This window comes from Schistocerca piceifrons, chromosome 6, assembly GCF_021461385.2.
Source record: "Schistocerca piceifrons isolate TAMUIC-IGC-003096 chromosome 6, iqSchPice1.1, whole genome shotgun sequence".
Taxonomy (NCBI): domain Eukaryota; kingdom Metazoa; phylum Arthropoda; class Insecta; order Orthoptera; family Acrididae; genus Schistocerca; species Schistocerca piceifrons.
Genome location: NC_060143.1, coordinates 135,196,632 through 135,218,442, shown reverse-complemented (window position 1 = coordinate 135,218,442; position 21,811 = coordinate 135,196,632). Strand labels below are relative to the sequence as shown.

At 39.0% G+C, this 21,811-nt stretch overlaps 1 protein-coding gene across 1 annotated transcript in view; it reads left to right on the top strand.

The window, feature by feature from the left end:
* LOC124802629 (39S ribosomal protein L39, mitochondrial) overlaps positions 1-21,811 on the top strand; it is an 81,501-nt gene that overhangs the window by 977 nt on the left and 58,713 nt on the right. The window contains exon 2 of the mRNA XM_047263523.1: positions 15,491-15,685. Within this exon, the coding sequence (XP_047119479.1) occupies positions 15,491-15,685 (195 nt within the window). The remainder of the gene's footprint in view (positions 1-15,490; positions 15,686-21,811) is intronic.

The window sequence follows — 21,811 nt, the reverse complement described above, 5'->3', positions numbered from 1 at the left end:
TCCACTTCATCCAAGAGCTTTCAGCTCTTTTGATACAATCTTTATCGAAGTAATACATTCTTCCAGTGCCGCTTGATTGAGGTGCGTCTACTACACAGACTATGTGCTCCAAAGGCACTATGCAAGAATCTTCTCTTTCAGGCCAATAAAATGATGCAGCTGGTCCTGAAGGATGTAGAAATAGAATTTCTGCATCTTCTTCATCATTGAATATTGTTTTTATCAGTCAAAAGTACCAGTTACCATCATAATTTACAGCCACATAGCTATTTATGGATGGTTCAACACGAACCCAATCAGAAGATGAATGGAAAGAAAAGAGTAAGGAGGGTTTTACACTATCTGTAGTCCTTCTAATTTCAAGGTTGTTTGTTGGAAGTGGTTTGAAGTTATGAAAACTTGTTGTTCCAGGAATGCTTCAGGATGCTGAAAAACGGTTTTCTAGTTTTAACCATAGCAAATCAGCTTCTTTTTTGTCAATAAAGTGAAAATGAACACACATCGATTACTGTCATTATTTGTTCTTTGTCTGAAAGCTGTAGACTAGCTTTCCTTAAAATTCTTTTAATAGTTCCTCCTAGGCCATCACAAATTGACTTCCCATGACTTGTTGCAAAAAAAGTGTTGGGCCTTCAAATTAAAGTCTCTCAAGTGTTCAGTCAAATTTTTAAAACTTTTTTTCTATTTTTGTACTGCCCAGCACAACCATCTGTAAAGTAGTGAACTGAGTCAATGTCAGTATGATGTGATGACAGCCACTTTGTAATTTCTTTTTGTACAAAGTTAACAAAACCAGTATCACGTTCTTGGTCATCACTAATAAAACATTGGTTGGAAACAAAAACATTGTTTTCCACATTTCTTAGAAAAACTCCAACTGGGTGTAGAGTACAACCACCTCTATTCCAGTGGTAACTTTGGATCTCATTTTGTATAACAAAGGAATAATTTTCACTGAAACCCATCGCAATAATTGCTGTTTTGGGTGGTGGGTCTTCTTTCAATCTTTTAAAGGCTGCTGATTGGGATTTTGGTATAAACGATCATTTCTGCCCTGTCTGTGTCAACCCACAGACTGATTACTATTTCTTCTTCTAAATCATAATCTTCACTTAGTTTTTCAGGTAAGTACTCAGTTAGTGCAGTATTTGCAGTACAGCTGTCGCAATGACGTAGCATGCAGTTTTGGTTTTCCGTGTTGCACACAAGCATCTTAATTAGGTCTTTATAAGATTCTTCAATTTTCACAGCATCCAGTAATAGTTTAACATTCTGGTGGATACTGCATACACATACAGTGTATGTGCCTGCAGCACCAGCAAGGATACACCATTTAGGTCTCAAGAAACAAAATTTTGAAAATCCTACTTCTACCTCGGGATTCTCCCATTAGAAAGAATAATAGAGTTCTCTCAAGTTACACAAAATGAGTCTTTTTTGCATGTACACATTTTTTTGAACACTTACTTTGTCTTTTGTTCCAGGTAGCACTCTGGAACTTTCATCCTTTTCATAAAAATCTGTTACAAGTCTTACTGTATTTTCAGAAAGAGTTTTACCTTTTTTTGGACCAGGAGTTTCCAAAATACCCTTTTCATATTTTAGCTTTCTAGCTTGTCGCACCATGTACTCACTAACATTAAATTCTTTCATCACTTTATTTTGACTCCAAGAATCTGGAGCCAAGGTCAGAATCTGGATTTTTCTAGACCTCCCAACAGATGACATCTTCTCTTTCATAAGAGAAATCATTACATCAAAATCCTTTGCTTTCTCAACCACACTTGTATCTTCTTCGTCATCATCAGAACTTGGTGCATCATATTTTAATGCTTTTGAAACCGCCTTTTTTGCAGTCTTTTCAATACTGCTAACCTTCCTTTTAAAATAAGACCCTTTACTTTGTCCTGACAAGCCATGAAGCTCTATCGGTGTTAAACCTAAATTATCAAGAGCAATGTTTGTTTGTACGAGGGATTCATTTCTGGATTCCTGTGATTCTAATTCAATCATGACTTCATCATCTGTTTCACTTTCATTGACTTCAACTCTTTATTTTTCCTCACAAAAGTTAGGGCATGTTGAGCAAAATTTTTGTCCAGGTTTTATGCTAATATTTTTTGTCAGTAATTGTTTAGAAAGATCCAAGCCTACACTTCTCAATGATTTTTTGATGGGCTTTTTGTGTTTTTTTAGTGGGTTTACACATGTTTGATACTTTTCAAAAACGTTTAAAATGTAGTAGCTGTGGTATGAACATATATTCTTAAATTCACACAGATTAATTCCAGATCGTAAGTGGGTCAAATCTTTTTCTTCCTTGGTCAATTCAGATACCGGCTGTAACTTTTTTGAAGGTGTGTAGGTTGTTTGGAAACAGTCAGATTTTTTAAATAACCCTACGCTACAGGTTTGAATATCTGACATACTGATTTCACTTTTGGTCTGATTACTGTTCTGGTTACTTTTATAGGATATTGGAAAAGAATCTCTGTAAACTAAGTAACAGTACTTACTGAAAGTTCGAATAAACTTAATAAAATACTATCCAAGCACTATTTAACACTGTAATAATTTTTTACTTAAAAACACAGGAGTAACAAAACAAAATCCAAGCGTACATTGTTACTCGAAGAAGACAAAAACTTATTTTCGGTGTCTAAGTCACTTGGTACTTTTTATTTTTAAAATATAATTAATATAATTTTAAAAATTAGATAACTATTAAACAGGTTAAAAAGCCAACATAATTTATCTTTTATCTAATAGCCTATACAATTAAGAGTATTTTAAAACAAATTTGAGCTTTCTATCAGGTCTGAGACTGTAGATATTGCAGTTTTTGTAAAACTAAACATCCGTTAGCTAAAAAAAAACTTGTAAATTTTTATTCATTTGGAAGGTTTTAATATATCTTTAAGGTAATTTTTTTTTAACATTTAGATATAATACACAAACGTATTCCAAAATTTCATACTGATATCTTGAGTATTCTTTAATATACAAATTTTTTTAGTTGTGAGGACGCGTTTAAGTTAAGATTTCCAAGTGCTGAAACAACGCCAAATCTAAAAACTTTAAAAATTTGTAAAAAAAACTATAAGAGAGAGAGCAAAAAAATTTTACAAGTGCTTTCAGGATGATAAAAGAAGTAATTGTACCAAGTTTCATCAAAATCTGACATGGTTGGTGTCAAGGCCTGGGTGACTTGACATGGAATGACCCAACCGTGCCACATCTGGACTGCAATATGTAATCATTATATAGCGTTAAGATGTGTTGCCGGCCGCGGTGGGCGAGCGGTTCTAGGCGCTTCAGCCTGGAACCGCGTGACCGCTACGGTCGCAGGTTCGAATCCTGCCTCGGGCATGATGTTTGTGATGTCCGTAGATTAGTTAGGTTTATGTAGTTCTAAGTTCTAGGGGACTGATGACCTCAGATGTTAAGTCTCATAGTGCTCAGAGGCATTTGAACCATTTTTATGTGTTAGTTACATGGCTCGATAGCTTTTATGGAAACGGAACCTTTGTGCCGAAGTTCATGAGCCATTTGCAAAAATATCTTCTTGCAAATCATGTATATATTATGTATATAATTGCAGGACCGTGCATTTTTCGTTGTTTATGTACGGTATATGTGCTTAGCGTACATCAGTGTACATAATATGACCTCGACCTAGCCACAGATCAGTCTGTCACCATAATCAAGATTTCAGGAAGGCTCGAGGCCGGGGAATTCTTGTTTGTTTTTGTGATCGATGCAGCTCTCCATGGCGCTGTATCCTGTGCAAGCATCTTCATCTCTGAATAACTACTGCAACTTACATCCTTTTTTACCCCCACCCCCACACACATTTCTCTCCAATACAGAATTGGTGATCCCTTGATGTCCCAGAATGTGTCCTATCAACTAATCCCTTCTTATAGTCAGAATGTGCCAAAAAAATTCATTTCTTTCCAATTCTTTTCTGTACCTCCTCATTACTTAAATGATTTCCCCATCTAATCTTTAGCATTCTTCTGTAGCACCACATTTCAAAAATTTCTCTTCTCTGCTTGTCTAAACTACGTACGATCCAAGTTTCACTTCCTAACATGGCTACTGTTCATACACATACTTTTATAAAAGGCTTTCTTAAATCTAAATTCTATGTCAACAAATTTCTCTTCTTCTGAAGTGCTTTTCTTGCCATTGCCAGTTTATATTTTTTATCCTTTGTATTTCACTCATCATCAGTTAATTTTCTGCCTAAATAACAAAACTCATCTCCAAATTAAAGTGCCGTTTTTTCTAATGTAATTCTATCAGCAGCAAGTGATTTGATGATACGACTACATTCCATTATACTTGTTTTGCTTTTGTTGATGATCATCCTATATCCTGCTTTCAAGACACTGTCCATTCTGTTCAACTGCTCTTCTGAGCTCTTTGCTGTCTCTGACAGAATTATGATGTTGGCTAACCTCAACTTTAATTCCTACTCCTAATTTTTCTTTAGTTTCCTTTACTACTTGTCCAGTTCACAGATTGAATAACATTGGTGATATGCTACAACCCTCTCTCACTCCCTTCTCAACCACTCATGCCCCTCACCTCTTATAACTGCCATCTGGTTTCTGTATTTTACCCCCGCGACTTTCATCATTGCAAAAGATTTCTCTGGGTCTACAAAACTATAAACTTAGGTTTGACTTTCCTTAACCTATCTCTAGGAGAAGCTGCAAGGTCAGTATTGCCTCGCATGTTGCTACACTTCTCCAAAATTCACACTGAACTTCCTTGAGGTCGGCTTCTACAAGTTTTTCCGTTCTTCTGTAGAGTATTTGTGTTAGTATTTTGCACACCGATAGTTCACTAATATACACACCTGTATGCACCTGCTTCCTTTGGAACTTGAGTTATTACATATAGGCCTATCACACTTGAATCCCATTTTCTGACATAAACTTTCTGAATTGACTCTGCTGTATTGGTTTTTATAATGAAAAATGTGTTAAGTACATGACAAACTACAGTACTCTAAATATGATGCGAAAATTGACAACAGGCTCCGGTACGTATCAGCCCATTACGACAGCCTGTGTTTTGTCTTGACTTTTGAGTTAAAGTGCACTTACAGTTTCTGCAGTTTTTGAGTTGTCTGCCTCAGTTAGTAATTTTCTTCTGTTGGCCATAGCTAATTGGGTTTGTTTCCCAGAATATGAAAGAATTTTGTGGGATATTGATTTGTGTTCCAATGTTATATTTTGGTTTGTGAGTTAGCAAAGTCCACAAATGTGATTGATGGAAAAGTCAACAAATGTGATTGTTGGAAAAGTAGCTGTGGTAACAGACTGATCTGTAGTGTATCTGAGGTCTGTGTTAGGTTGCTTGGTGGCGATTCTTCTGGAAAACCTGGAATTCTCAGGAAATTACAGTTTACCTTGAAAAATCAAAAAATCATGGAGATCTGTGGGGATTTCTGGAATTTTGCAAAATCTCAGGGAATTTAATTTCATTGAGTCTTATAAATCACAAATTTTTAAGTTTCAAAGTGTGTGAAATATTTGAATATTAGCCCATATAAATGATCAGTGTTAAAACATGTCAGAGAGAAAAGAAATTAGTGAGATGCTCAACCTCCCACTCCCCCTTCCTTCCAAATAGCTGCATATTTTCTTATTTAAAAAAAAAAAATCCATTGAATGTACTGGAGGAAAAGTGGCTGTGGAGATTGGCTGATATGTAGTGTAGCCCGATGATTGCTTAAAATACTTTCTTGGTTATTTTCGAAGAGTCCTGATTTTTGAGGTTGTGGTTTATTGGGAGCCTAAGAGAGCAGTTTAAATTCTGTTTCATATAATAACATTCTGCTATAGAGACCATTGCTGACACTTTAAAATCTGTAAAACTTTTGAGAAATGGTTGGTTGAAACATCCAGTTCCCAACAAAAAGTATGTCTTCGGGCTGCTGAATGCCTTGGGAAATATGTTGTACTAACAGAGCTGTACAAAACATTAACCTATAGTCACGGGGATGTGTCATACAGAGATATTACAGACATTGCAAAGAAAAGAAGGACTTGAAAATGAGTGACTCAACAAGGTGTGAAGGATGTGCAAAATGTGATGAGAAGAGTAGATGGCAAACTAGTAACAAGAGATGCAGCCATTCTTACATTTAATAGCACAGCATCACTAGAACACATCAGGGTAAGAGCCATTTGTTTAAAATGAGGCACTATGTATCCAGTCCAGTGTTCTGTTTTAAATCCCAACTCTTATGACACACTACAGTGTTTGTTCTTCCTTTCTGAGGTCTCTTAATTGTTCAGTATCACACTGTACAGTGTTTCTTTAGGAAAAGAAGATGCAGAGGCTAAAAACAAGAAGTGTATTCCATACATGTGAGCCAAAAACAATCTATAAAGCTGTGAAACCCTGCTCTTTCACTACTTCGTGTGCTTCAGCTCTCAAAAACCCAGAGTCACCGTGATTCATTATAGACAGCGGCAGCATGGTTGCAGCAGTGTGCTTGTGGCACCAGTCAAACAGCCAAAAATGCCAAGTTACTTTGTTCCAGCTAGTCACCATGATTCATTAGAGACAGCGGCAGCATGGTTGCGGCAGTCTGCATTCACCCTTTTTAGATTAGATTAGATTAGTACTTGTTCCATAGATCATGAATACGACACTTCATAATGACGTGGAACATGTCAGGTTAATAAAAGGTGTCTATACAAGATATTACATTACACAAAATATTACAGGACACTCAATTTTTTTATTTTTTTTTATTTTATTTTATTTATTTATTTATTTTTTTTTTGTGGTGGAGGTTGGGAAATTACCCACTTACTATATCCAAAAATTCATCTAATGAGTAGAAGGAGTTGCCATTAAGAAATTCTTTTAATTTCCCTTTAAATGCTATATGGCTATCTGTCAGACTTTTGATGCTATTAGGTAAGTGACCAAAGACTTTTGTGGCAGCATAATTTACTCCCTTCTGAGCCAAAGTTAGATTTAACCTTGAGTAGTGAAGATCATCCTTTCTCCTAGTGTTGTAGTCGTGTACACTGCCATTACTTTTGAATTTGTTTGGATTGTTAATAACAGTGAAGATCTCTAGCTCTTTAAATAAGTGTCTGCAGGATGATCTTGGATGAGCTCCAGCAATTATTCTGATTACACGCTTTTGTGCAATGAACACTCTTTCACTCAATGATGAGTTACCCCAGAATATGATGCCATACGAAAGCAGAGAATGAAGATAGGCGTGGTAAGCTAATTTACTCAGATGTATATCGCCAAAATTTGCAATGAACATAATATCATAAGTAGCTGAACTCAAACATTTCAGCAGATCCTCAGCAGATTTTTCCAGTTCAACCCCTCATCAATGCATACACCTAGAAATTTTGAATATTCTACGTTAGCTAGCGATTTCTCATCGAAGTATTTATTTATTAATGGTGTCATTCCATTTACTGTGTGGAACTGTATATAGTGTGTTTTGTCAAAGTTTAATGAGAGCACATTTGCAGAGAACCACTTAATGATTTTCTGAAAAACATTGTTTACAATGTCACCAGTTAATTCTTGCCTGTTGGGTGTGATAGCTATACTTGTATCATCGGCAAAAAGTATCAGCTTTGCATCTTCGTGAATATAGAATGGCAAGTCATTAATATATATTAAGAACAGCAGAGGACCCAAGACCGAACCTTGCAGCACCCCAGTCTTGACTGTTCCCCAGGTTAAGAAATCACCAGTTTTTTGCATATTATGTGAACTGTTTATTTCAACTTTCTGCACCCTTCCAGTTAGGTATGATTTAAACAATTTGAGCACTGTCCCATTCCTACCACAGTACTTGAGCTTATCTAGAAGTATTCCATGATTTACACAATCAAAAGTCTTTGATAGATCACAAAAAATCCCAATGGGTGACTTCTGGTTACTCAGAGCATTTAATATTTCATTAGTGAAAGTATATATAGCATTTTCCGTTGAAAAACCCTTCTGGAAGTCAAACTGACATTTTGTTAAAACTTTATTTTTACAAAAGTGTGAAGTTACTCTACAATACATTACTTTTTCAAGAATTTTGGATAAGGCAGTCAGAAGAGAGATTGGGCGGTAGTTGTTGACATCAGACGTATCCCCTTTTTAATGCAGTGGTTTAACAATGGCATTCTTCAGTCTATCTGGGAAAATACCCTGCTTCAGAGAGCTATTACATATGTGGCTAAGAATCCCACTTATTTCTTGGGAACAAGCTATTATTATCGTGCTGGAAATGCCATCAATTCCATGTGAGCTTTTATTCTTGAGAGAGAGAGAGAGGGCTGCATTACAGCCATGATCCACTGACTCCCTTTGAAGATCATACATTACTTCCCAGGGAACAACATTCGGGATTGTACTGTAAATGTCTCAGTCCCCCATGGTGGAAGAGCTGTGATACTAACATGAGTGACTTTATTACAAAATGGCAAGGTATTTATATGCTTTCAGACTGCACTTGTGTGCTTATATTGTGACATCCTTGTTGTACAGCTCATTATTTCCTCTTGCTTTTCCAGTGTCTGTGTATTTGCCTTGCACACCATGTTCCATATTTCCTTTATTGCTCTCCCAAATTCTTTAACTGATTTTCCTGTCATACCCTTCTTGGTTTTTAACATATCAAATGGTGATGGCATCTTATGACTGTATATCACATTATGTAGTGACAATCCTGTATTTGTGCGCTGCTTCATGTTGCACACTGAGACTATGTACTTCAAATAAACATCTCAGTTGGTATGGCATGCATCTACATAGTGTCCTAGTATTTGCCCTGTTGTTCTGTGCACCCTTTTTGCTCTTCCTTTAGCTTGAGGATATAGAGGAATTGTTCTCAATGTCTTCACATGTAACAGCTTACACAATTCCTTGCACAAATCCAACATAAAATTGGTACCCTGATCTGCCACTATCATTCAGGTACTCCAAACTGCAGTATTCAGTTGCTTACTAACACCTGTGCAACTGTTGCTGTTCCACTTTTCTTGAAAAATGGTCTGTAATTGTGAGTACATATTTATTCCCTGCTGGTGTTTTGTTGAAAGGGTCTGAAACACCAGTTCCAAGCAACTGAAATGGTGCTAATACTTCAGATAACCTCTGCATGGTACTCTCATGTGAAACAGATCTGCTGTCTGTGCACACTGAATGCAACTCTGCACATAATGGTCCACTTCCGTCCTGCCCCTGTTCTTCCACCAGTACCTCTCCACTACTCTTCTGTTGGTAGACCTGCATTCCCCTTGCCTGCTAACATGTGATCATGTGTCTCCTTAACACTTTAGCCCTTAGCTTTTCCGGCAGTACCACTCATGGTCTCAACTTGGTTTCTCTGCACAGCAACCCATCCTGTATACCAAACTGTGACTGTTCACTATACTGTTTACATTAGTCATCTGTCTTCTGTGCTTTCTGCCATTCCTTAAGCTCATTACTACCTATTTGCAACACTGCTACTTTCCTACTCAAGCTGCCTGCATTTTCAGCTTTCTTTCCAGGTTTATGTATGACATCAAAATCAAACTCACATAATCATTCTGCACATCATGTCAACCTACTAAATGGATCGTTCAACCCCAGCAACCATTTCAATCTGCATAAATGTTATCACTCAAAACATTTTCCCATACAGATAATATTTAAAGTTGGTGATTCCATAGATAAGGTTCAACGTTTCTTTTTCGACCGTGAAGTAATCCTTCTCTGCTGAGTTTATTTGTCTTGATGTATAGGTTACTGGGTGCCCCATGGCCTTTATTTCTTGAGATAACACAGAACCAAGTACATGGTTGGATGCATCACGTGCCAGAGTGAATTCTTTATTGAAATTTGTAAACACTAAGATTGGATTTGATGTCAAAACTTCTGTCAGTTTCTCAAAAGCACGTTGACAATCCTCTGTCAAACAAATTTTGAGCCTTTCTTCAGCATTTGCACCAGTGTTCTGGCAATACACACAAACCCCTTTATGAATCTTCTGTAATAATTCACAGCTCCAAGAAATGATTGTAGATCCTTCACTGATTCAGGCACTGAAAATTCACTCATAGCTTTAACTGGCCTTGGGTTCTGTCTTAACCACATCCTTGCCAATTATGAGACCAAAGTATGCCATCTCTTCTAACAAAAAATTACACCTCTCTGTACTTATCGTTAAATTCATGGCAGAGTACTTCATTTAGGTGTTGTATGTACTGTTCCATATCACTCGCAAAGACACTTACGTCATTGAAATACACCATTTTTGGTCCTAGCTGCCGGAGTTGGCAGTCATGTGCATGATGTGTGCTTGATTGTGTGAATGAATGGTGTGTTTGTCTCTTTCTTTTCCTGATAAGGGCTGTAGCTGAAAGCTTTGTGTAAGTGTCTTGTGAAAGTGTCTTTTAATTGTGCCTGTCTACAACTTAATGTCTGATCTTTCGGTGAGTAGCAATACATCTTTATCTACATTGACAACATACACCAGTAACTGACATGGTTTCAGTCCTCTGAGAATTCTGTCCAATGACTTCTGGAATATTGCAGGTGTGTTCTTTAATTCGAAAGGCTTCCTCCTGTGTTGATAATGACTCCATGGCAAAGAAAATTCTGTTTTTGGTTGGTCCTCTGGAGTGACTTCTAGCTGATGGTTGCCAGTCCTTAAGTCCGTGGTGAAAAATACTTGCACAAGCTTAAATAATCTATGATTTCTGTAATGTTCAGCTAAGGACGGCTGTCTGTTACAGTATAGCATTCAGATGTCGTTAATTACAACAAAATCTAAATTTCAGTGATTCATCTGCTGATTTCTTGGGCATGATGATAATTCCTGCCCCCCCATGGGCTCTTACTTTCCTCAGTAATTTTATCTGTCACCTGCTGATAAGTAAATTCTTCCAGAACCGACTGCAGGTAGTCCAGGACTATATGGTGTGCAGTAAGCAGGTGATTCATTTCCTGTTGGTATTCAGTGCTGCACAATAACCAATGCTTGCAATAGCCCTCTCAGAAAAAAACAAATCCCTAATTCCAACAGGACCTCTTCCAGCCATTCCTTATCCCTTCCCTTTAGATGCTTCAACTTCCCCTGTAATGCAGTTTAAGTGGTGTTTGTTGATTGTCTGTGGCCAACAACCCTTGTGTCCCATTCTTCTTCCTCCAGGATATCTGTGTTAGTGATCACCAACTGCTTTCTTAACCTTATTTCCGTGACACTAAAAGTATCCACAAAAATATGTTACCACAATTTATCTCTTGTACATCTATAGCACTTCTTTTCTCTCAGCAACTGGCCTTATCGAATACTTTATTTCCTTCCATCTGTTCCACCACACACGACATCCGTACTGTTAAGTTAGACTTAACGTTAACCCGGACCAGTTTCCCGATACCCTTAGGTACACAATTGTCTGAATTTAGTCAGTGTGGTTGCTTGCAGTTTAAATTGATCGTCATGCATGGTAGAAGCACCCCGCAGTATTGCTACACGGGCAGCAGTTCCACCCAACTGAAAAATTTTCCTGTCAACCTCCACAACATGTTGTCAAAGATCAGGTGATGCAAGAAATCTAAGTCCATATGTGGCACAGTCCCTACACATTGTTGAAACTGAAATATACCCAGGCAAAAATGTATGTGTGGCAATCCCAAAATTGTGACATCTCTTTCCCCATTCTACACAGTCTGCACCATGGTGTGTTCCACTGTTTATGTTCCAGCAGATCACCACTGGCAACTGACACATGTGACCCTGTGTCCAACAGTATCTTGCAGTTCTTTTGCCCTACTATCCCTGTGACCACAAAATCCACCTTTGCATATGACTTTGTAGCATCTAATCTTACTGGGAATGACTGTATGTGGACTTCGGATTCCCTTGGGTCTTTTTGTCTGCTTCTTTCCCAGCCCCCTACCCCTGAAACTACCATTATTATTATGCTGGAAACTACCGTTACTATGATGCTGACATCTGCCCTTTCTTCCACTGTCCCATGGCTGGTGACATTGCTTCCACACATGCCCTGTCTGTCCACACCTATAACACCTGACATCAGTAGAAAACGCTGCCTGTACAATTTGCAGTCCAGTTGACATGTCAATTTCCTTGTACCGAACTGCTAATATGACAGCTACATGCACATCAGCATGGCATCCCACTTCTGACAGCAGTGAAGAGGTCTGTAGTCAGAGAGGTGCAAGTGGGCGCCGTATGGCACAAGACAGACAGCCAAGAATTCCAAAACACTTTATTGCGGCTACCCACCATGATTCATTACAGGTGCCAGCTGTGTGGTTGCAGCATTCTGTGACCTTGTGTGTGATTTGGACAGAGCACAGTGTAGGCCGAGTGGAGGCCTGTTATGCAACTACTTCTGCCAGTGATGGCTGGTGTGCTGCTTCCCAGATCTGAGTGGGCCCAATGTGGTCACAACTCTGCACTTTGTGATCTCAGGACAGGCTGCCCTGATTTAGAGTCAAACTGTAGTCCTCAAACAGCAATCTAGATGGTGTCCCAAGTGTCACAGTCCTTGTGGTGGTTAGAGCTGCAATACTAACACAAGGGACTTTAGTACAAAATGGGTAGATGTTTGTATGCTTTCGTCCTGCACCTGCTTGGACTTTGCTATGTCTTGTGACATGTATATTAAACATTTCCATGGCTGCCAATGAGGGCAGTGCCATTGCCATGAAAGTACCTCTGAAGTCTTCTCCAACAGAAAAATAAAAGGGAAAGTTTTAAACACAGAAGAAATTGGTTTTAAAGCATCAGAAAGTGCAGACATAGTTCTTTTTGACGGTTCAAATGATTCCGCCTTGGCGACTATGGAATACGAAGTCTGCCTAAGGCACCCATCCATCCCCTCACATAAACCTCTGCCTGTCACAGAATTCCTGCCCCCAGCACAAAGACGGGGGAAAGAAGTACCTTATTTATAAAGTGGTTCCCGTACTGCAGTTGAACTTAAATAGATTCTGAGTCATGTGGAGAAACTGAAACTTTCAGTACTGGAAAGACCATTATGCTTGTCCTTACGTGAAGCACATTTCAATGGTTCCACCACCCCTGTGCTAAGTGAATGTTGCTCCCACAGAAAGGATGATCTCAGTGGGGTGAGAGCTAAAGGTGTTTGAGTGACCATCTTTGTTGATGGTACATATCAATCCTCTCCTCTCCTCCTTGGTACCAACGTCCAAGCACTAGCCACTACAAAATATGTGCAATACAGTATCACTAATTTTTACCTCTACCTGCCCTCTTATCAAAACCTTTATCAGCAGGGGAAATGGCCCATGACTTATGTTCTAGTGACTAGTTCCAGATCGCTCATTGCCTGCAGGACAGAACAATGTCCAAAAGCAAACCATCAGGAAGGGTGCTCGGTATGGCAAACTGGATGCTGTACAGCCAGCTTGCTGTGTTTGAATGGCATGACACCATCCTGGAGCGGGCGGATCATATCACAAACATGATACCCCATGTCACTGAAGCAACCATTCCACAGCCTCTGGCCAACTTTGAAGATACTGTAGTCTGGTTCCTGGTAGAGTGAGGGGTATTGCTTTGCTAAAAGAGACAGGTGTCTGGCTTTCCTTAGGTTCTAATATTGATGAGCAGCAGATGAGCTTGAAGCCTTTTGGGTAGCGTAGACCAGATGCCCCCAAATTATGGAGGAGAGTAAACATAGATCATGAGGATAGTTCTTGAACACTATAAACGAACCCAGGAATGGCATAACTGTGTGGAACAGATGTAAGAGAAGCCTTATTATTGTTGTAATGAGAAATGGAAATCTCCAGCTCAAACTAAGGGACATAGACCCGACAGTGGTGGACATTTTGTCTGAGTACTGTCCTCGATAGTCAAAATCCAGCTTGCCAACACCAAGGAATTGTTTTTGTGAGTGGTGGTTGGAACTTTAGTTCCACCAATGATGTTGTATATAACTGCTCCTTCCCAATGTTGAAAATGAACTTTAAGCTAACTATTTTATTTTTATTTCAGTATAAATTTTTCACCTTAAGTTATTATAATCGCACTCATCTCATCATCTCTTAGTGGGGGCACTAAAGAGCATGGCATTGTGTAACCAAGCAATCCTTTCATCATCACAATTGATGTACCTCATCTCTTAAATTGCATTCATAAAAGGAAGTACTGTTGCATTGTTGCATCAGAGATTGTTTGGTGTAGATTGAGTCAATATAAGGTTGGCTGAACTTACTGATGTATTCCCACCCTCCCCCCCCCCCCCCCCCCCCAAAAAAAAAAAATTAAAAGCCTCATGTAAAGTTTATGACAGAGGTTAGTTTGTATTAATCCTCTGTTTAGTTTTCTTGGAATTTCAATTACAGATGGAGTGAAGAAAGAATGACTTCTTTTAAGCATCTGCACTCATTGTTATTTGTATACTTTTTTCTTCACAGTCTCTTTGAGAGAAATGTGTAGGATCCTGAAAAAAATATACCTTGAAAGCAGATCTTAAAATTTCCAAAATAGTTTTTTTTTTTGTGGGATCTGAGAAATTTTTCTTTGATGTTAAAATTTTGTTGAATATATTCATGCACCTACTTGAAATTGTATGTTGCTTACTGCTGTAATTAGTGATTGTGGATAGTTAAAGAATGAGCAGATTATCAGCATGTAATACGACCAGAACAAGGAGTATGTTTATACAGATGAGGATAGCGTTCCTCCACAAAAGAATTCTTCCATGGAGGAGAAAAAAAAAGGAGCATATAGCCAAATTGAAGAGAACGTTTCTAAAACAGTCAGTAGTATGCCATTGTATGTGAATAAATCAGGAGCACTGGAAAAACATTCAAAAAGAAACAAATAGTGTTCATAGTACTATGCTGTAGAAGGGTAGGCTACTAAAAATTAAGTTGACTGGGTACTAAAAATTAAGTCAACTGGTAATGTAGGAAATGAAAACATACTAGAAATATTAGATGAGGAACGACATCTTAAAAATAAATAAACACAAGAAGAACTGGCAGGGTAGTAGGGCATGTTCTAAAGCACATAGAAAGAGTTAACTCTGCACTGAAAGTGAAAGCAGTTTTATAGTGTGAAAACAAACATTAGAATATGTAACAAAGATTTTGAAGCTGTTTGAAATGGAAAATATGCAAAAATAACGAGATTAAGCTAATATAAAAAAATGAGGATAGCACCAAAAAACTGATGATTTTTAAAATGAATCCTTTGGATTGTGCCATGAAAAAGATAGTCTTGCCTTCCAGTAATCAGAAACTTACTCCTTAACCATTGATTGCATGTATCAACTTGATGTTGGAAAGCATCCCTACCACAGCATAGCACTTGGCATTGATGGAGCTTGTATAGTACTCATTATTCCTTTCTCAAAAACACAGGTCTGATCTTTCCAGTCATAAAATTGTGTATCGCAGGACAAATATTGTTTGATGTAATTAAGAGCAACAAAAATGTTTGTTTCAGGTGGATTGGCTTGCTCAACTGAGGACACTGCTGGTACAAGGAAGAGGAGAAGTAAGCTATTTAGTGATGAGAAAAAAAGGCAGAAATCAGCTGTTGGGCGTATTGAGAAAATTGAAGTTCAGTATATTGGAACTCCTGCTGATGCAACCCTTGTCATGAACAAAGGAATATCAACTCCATTTAACTGTGCTGAACGTAAGTTTGTTGATCAAATATTATTGGTGTTGTGGCCTGACTATCGTTTGTATACCTATTCAGCCCACATATTAATCGTGTCCCCTCACTTTCGCCCTTTAAAAGTGTATGGCATGTAACATCTTTTAGCTTATGAGAGTTGTATGTTGTTATAAGGCCACTTCTGGATATAAAAATAGTATTCATTCATGGATCCTGGCTTTTCTTGTTGCTTGTACAGATTTGCATTTAAGGTGTTGAAGTGCAGTTTATACAAGTCTGTCTCTGCAGTAAATGTAAATGCACTCCAATGTGAATGTCCCAACAGTAATATGAAATGTTGTGGATTCCTGGTGACTCTACAGTAACATACCATTTAGGTGTGAGGTCGCAACATTTGGAAAAGCCAATTTTTGGCCCAACTTATTCTGATAAGGAATACAAAAGACCATGGTGCTTCTCAAAGATTCTGGCTTGTGCAGTGAAGTGCCTCTGGAGTGCCCCAGGGAAGTGTGGTAGGTCCGCTGTTGTTTTTCTATCTACATAAATGATCTTTTGGATAGGGTAGATAGCAACGTGCGGCTGTTTGCTGATGATGTTGTGGTGTACAGGAAGGTTGTCATCGTTGAGTGACTGTGGGAGGATACAAGATGCCTTGGACAGGATTTGTGATTGGTGTAAAGAATGGCAGCTAACTCTAAATATAGATAAATGTAAATTAATGTAGATGAATAGGATAAAGAATCCCATAATGTTTGAATACTCCATTAGTAGTGTAGCGCTTGACACAGTCACATTGATTAAATATTTGGGCGTAGCACTGCAGAGTGATATGAAGTGGGACAAGCATGTAATGGCAATTGTGACGAGGGCGGATAGTCATCTTTGGTTCATTGGTAGAATTTTTGGGAAGATGTGGTTCATCTGTAAAGGAGACCGCTTATAAAAAACGAACATGACCTATTCTTGAGTAGTGCTCGAGCATTTGGGATCCCTATCAGGTCGGATTGAGGGAAGACATAGAAGCAATTCAGAGGTGGGCTGCTAGATTTGTTACTGGTAGGTTTGATCATTACGCAGGTGATACGGAAATGCTTCAGGAACTCTGGTGGGAGTCTCTGGAGGAAAGGAGGCGTTCTTTTTGTGAATCGCTACTGAGGAAATTTAGAGAACCAGTATTTGAGGCTGACTGCAGTACAATTTTACCAGCGCCAACTTATATTTCACGGAAAGACCACGCAGATAGGATAAGAGAGATTAGGGCTCGTACAGAGGCATATAGGCAGTCATTTTTCCCCCGTTCTGTTTGGGAGTGGAATAGGGAGAGAAGATGCTAGTCGTGGTACGAGGTACCCTCCGCCACACACCGTATGGTGGATTGCGGAGTATGTATGTAGACGTAGATGTTGTTAAGAAACTATGACTGAGAGCACCTGTACACTGAGATTTTATGGCTTCCAAAGGTTCACAAAAATGGGGCCCCTCTACGCCCCACTGTTAGCAACATTGGCATCCAGATGTACTCACTTGCTAAATAGGCTACCTGAAGCCTGCGTTTATTCCTTGTGTCAGAAAATGTTCACATCATATTCTCAACTCTGTGGACTTTGTTGGTCCCCTTAACAACTTTAGGCTCAATGATTCTAACACCCTTTTGAGCTTTGACTTTGTCTCTCTTTTCACCAGAGTGCCTTTACAAGAATCTTAGGAACTTATTGGCCAGAAATTTGACATACAGATGACCATCCTTTTTAGGCACATCTTTGATGTTAATGTTATTTCTTTTCAATGTTGATTACTATGATCAGATGAAAGGGGTAGCCATGGGGAGCCCACTTTCGCCAGTTGTTGCCAGCATGTAAGTGGAACATTTCGAGAATGAAGCTCTGGAATCTGCCAAATGGCACCCTAACTGCTTCTTCTGGTATGTTGACACAGTCATGTAGCCACATGGAAGAGATGACCTGAATGTTTTTCTTGTACATCTCAATTCCAATATCAGAACAACCTGGATGTACCAGTAAAATGATGAGCAAACTGCTCTTTGAGCCATGATGTGTACTGTAAGAAGATGCACACTGACTTATACTTATGTGCGCACAGCTGAGATTCAGAGGAATGACATGCTCAAAACATTGGTACATAGAGTACATCAAATTAAACACCTTTCAGCTGTCTAAGTTTCTAAATTGTTATTTTATTGTGCTACCAGTTTTGGCGATATATTCAGGCCCCTTGACCAATGTGTTGGAAAATTCCCACCTTTGGTCCAATCAAAATAGGGGCCAGCATTCAAAGACTGGTATTATAGATTTTTGAGATAGCGTTCATTTCAAACACCACCTGAGTTGGCAGGGGGCGTGAAGATGCCAGAATATATCGCTGAAACTAGTAGCCCAATAAAATAACAATTTGGAATTTTAGATGGCTGAAAAGTGTATGATTTGACATTCTGTACTGAACAGCCAACCATCTGTGAAAAGATGGACAGACAGAGAATTGTTATCTAGGGTTTGCACCATTTCTGACAGTGAGAGCCTCAACCAAGAACTTGAAGATCTGAGGATGGTGTTCTGGAAAAACAGATACACAGAGTGGCAAATTTGGAGAGCCCTACGCCCTACACTGACTGTATAGCTAGTGGAAGCAGAAGAGGAACCACAGGAGAATGTGGCCATTGAATTTATTACATTTTGTGACACATTATCTGAAAAGATAGGTTGTATTCTTAGGAAACATCAAATGAGGACTCTCTTTTGTTGACCAGCTAAAACATAGGCACTGCGTGGTAGTGCCAAGGATGACCTCAGACTATGGAAACCCAGGGTCTATCAGATCACATGCCAATGTAGCATGACTTATGTAGGTCATTGTTTCAGTGCTCCATATTTTGATAATGAGAATTGGTACATGTTCAGTGAGGATACATTCTCCTTCCAGTGTCCAGTGTCCAATATCCAACAAAATATGAGCATACTTAATATCAGACCACCTTTGTGAATGGACCAAAGAGTTTCTAGCCAATAGAACACAGCAAGACATTCTTAGCAGAGAGGAGTCTTCTTACATAAAATGATCTTTGGGAATACTGCAAGAAAATGTTATAAGGCAATTAATACTCACAGTGTACATAAATGACCTAGCAAAGTGGACAACATTGGAAGCTGAAAGAGCAGTTTGTGGCTGCTGCTGCTGTATATGTAGACTTGCAAATTAGAAAACTCCAGTGAAATACATGAAGATTTCTGCAGGGTCACACATTCAGCAGGCTTTGTTCACAGACTGTGTGTCTGTTCAAATGGATAAAGTACAATTTCAGTTGCAAAATCTCCATATAAGCAGCATCATCTACAAACTGCTCTTTCAGCTACCTTTGTTATCCACTTGACTAGGTCATTTATGTACACTATGAGTCTGTGAGCATTAATTGCCCTGTCACAGTTCCTTAAAATATGCCCAAAGATCCTTTTATATAAGAAGATTTCTCTCTGCTAAGAATGACACGCTGTGTTCTATTGGCTAACTCTTTAGTCCAATCATAAAGATGTTCTGATATTAAGTATGCTCATATTTTGCTGGGTGTTGGAAGGTGGACATATCCTTGCTGAACATGTGCTAATTCTCATTGTCAAAATGTGGAGCACTGAAACCATGCCTCCTAATTTCAGAGATGCACTGATAGTTACCATCTTCAAAAAAAGTGACGGAACTGGCTGTGGTAATTGCAGTGGAATATGCCTCCTCTCTACTGTTGAAAAAATACTTGCTCGATTTCTATCCAGCCACATGATACCTCTTGCTGAAAATTGTTTGCCTGAAACACAGTGTGGATTTTGACCTATCACAGCACCATAGATATGATTTTCTATAACAGACAAATGCAGGAAAAGTGCAAGGCATTAATAGACCTTGGCAAGGCTTTTGACTCAGTCAAGGGAGATGCATTGTGGAAGATCTTAGCTAAAATAGGCTGTCCTGTGAAGTACATAAACATTGTCAGACTACTGCGCAATAACGTGAATAGCATGATTCTTGTCAACAATAGCCCTGGAGAGAATTTCAAAATCACAAGTGTGAAGCAAGGTTGTGTGATAGCTCTCATATAATTTTCATTATTTGTTGGAACTATACTTCATCTGTCGATGGGAAGCTGCCAAAGGCCATACAAATAGAATACAGGACTGATGGTGGTTTGTTAATTCTCAATAGACTATAGATGAAGACTAAAGTATCCACAATAACCATCACTGAACTTCAATGTGCAGATAATAATGTCATGCAATCTCAGAAGGTGATCTACAAGCAATTCTAAATGCATTTGATGGAGCACGTATGAGCGTTGGACTAAACCTTAATATCTAGAAGATGTAGATCCTATATCAACCTGCACCCAATACTGTCACCATATCCCTAAGAATCACAGTCTAAGGCAAAGTCTTGCAAACATAGAACACTTCCTGTTATATCCTAGCCAGTAATGCCAACCGAGCCCGCTGCCAAAAGGTTGGCAGCATCTAAGTCCGGACGCCGTCCGCATAAGCAGCGCCAGCGATACAGGAAATCGCCGCAAGTCTGCGCGCGCCACCGCTGGCTTCTGGCTTCTTAAGCGCTGGAGTCGCGAGCGCTAGGACAGTTCTGGACTCGCCACTCAGTTGTATACTCGCCACCGAATTGTGTACTTGCTAGTCAGTTGTGTGTTCATCGCAGCAGAGTTGTTGTTTGTCGTCAGCTGACGCTGACCTAGCCGCTCCGACTCGAACTAGACAGATCTCTGTAGACACGGACTTCACTACGGTGTTTCTGTATCTTCATTAATAAAGATAAGTACCGACTTTTATTTAATCAGAGTGTTTGGGTTTTCATCTTTCTGTTCACTGTTCCAGCGGACCGGTCGGCCTGCTATTAAAAGTGTGGCGGTGACTTCGTAAGCCATTTCTACAGACAAGTGTTTGTCGCTACGAACACCGCCACAAAACTTCCCATACCTTGGTAGCCACCTTTCAGCAAATGCAAATATTGATGTTGAAATACGGTACTGGCTCAAATGTGCCAGTATGACTTTTGGTCATCTTTGGATAAGGGTCTTGGATAACCATAATATCAGCATTAAGACCAAGCACTTTGTGTACCAAGCTACTGTTACACCATCTTTCACATACAGGTGAGAAGCATGGACTACTTACAGAAGGCATGTATGATATCTGAAAAGTTCAACCCGCACTTCTGGAAAAGGATCCTAAGAGTGAAATGGCAACATCAGTGCACTAACGTCAGTGTTTTGGAAGAAGCAAACTCTACTAGCATTGAAGCCATGACCATTAAGCATCAGCTCTGTAGGGCAGATCACATTGTTCATATTCCTAAATCCCATGTACCAAACAAATTATGTATTCCCAGCTAAAGGATGGCCAAAGAAAACCAGGAAGACACAGAAATGATACAAAGATGTATTGAATTGCAACATGAAGAGATCTCAGATTTAAACTGGTAACTGAGACACTACTGCACTTAACTGTCCAGTGTGGCATCATGGTGTTTGGGAAGGGATTCTAGAACTTCGAGTAACAGAGACGGAATTCAGAAACTGACTAGTGCAATGCTAAAAAACAATGGCAACTCATAGATAAGCAATACTACACAGCTGGTCTCCACCAGAACAAATGCTTGTCAACATTTTGGAAACATCTGCAACCCCAGGACTGGCCTCTACAGTCACTTAAGACCCCATGGAAACTGAGTTTTTAAGGATAAAATCATACTTGTCAGCAAGTAATAGCTTATCATTTTGTTCAGTAGGCAACATTGTGGAAATATGTCTATGCCTACCAGAAGGAACAAGCATAATCCTTGGCACCAATGACCACTGTCTGCTGGGTTTTATGGATGGCCAGAATGAACTGGGTTTCACAAGATCATTGTTTGTGGAATCCATGTTGATTCCTAAAGAGGAGATTTTTGATTTTCAGGTACAGGACAAAGTTTGTTCCAATGTTTTACAATAGGTTTGAGTCAGTGATATGAATCTATAGTTGTATGCATCTGTTTGGTGATCCTTCCTGAAAATGCGAATGACCTGCACATTTTTTCAATCACTTCCTCCAGTGAACAATGATAGACTGCTGCTAAAGAGGAGCAAATCCTTTCATA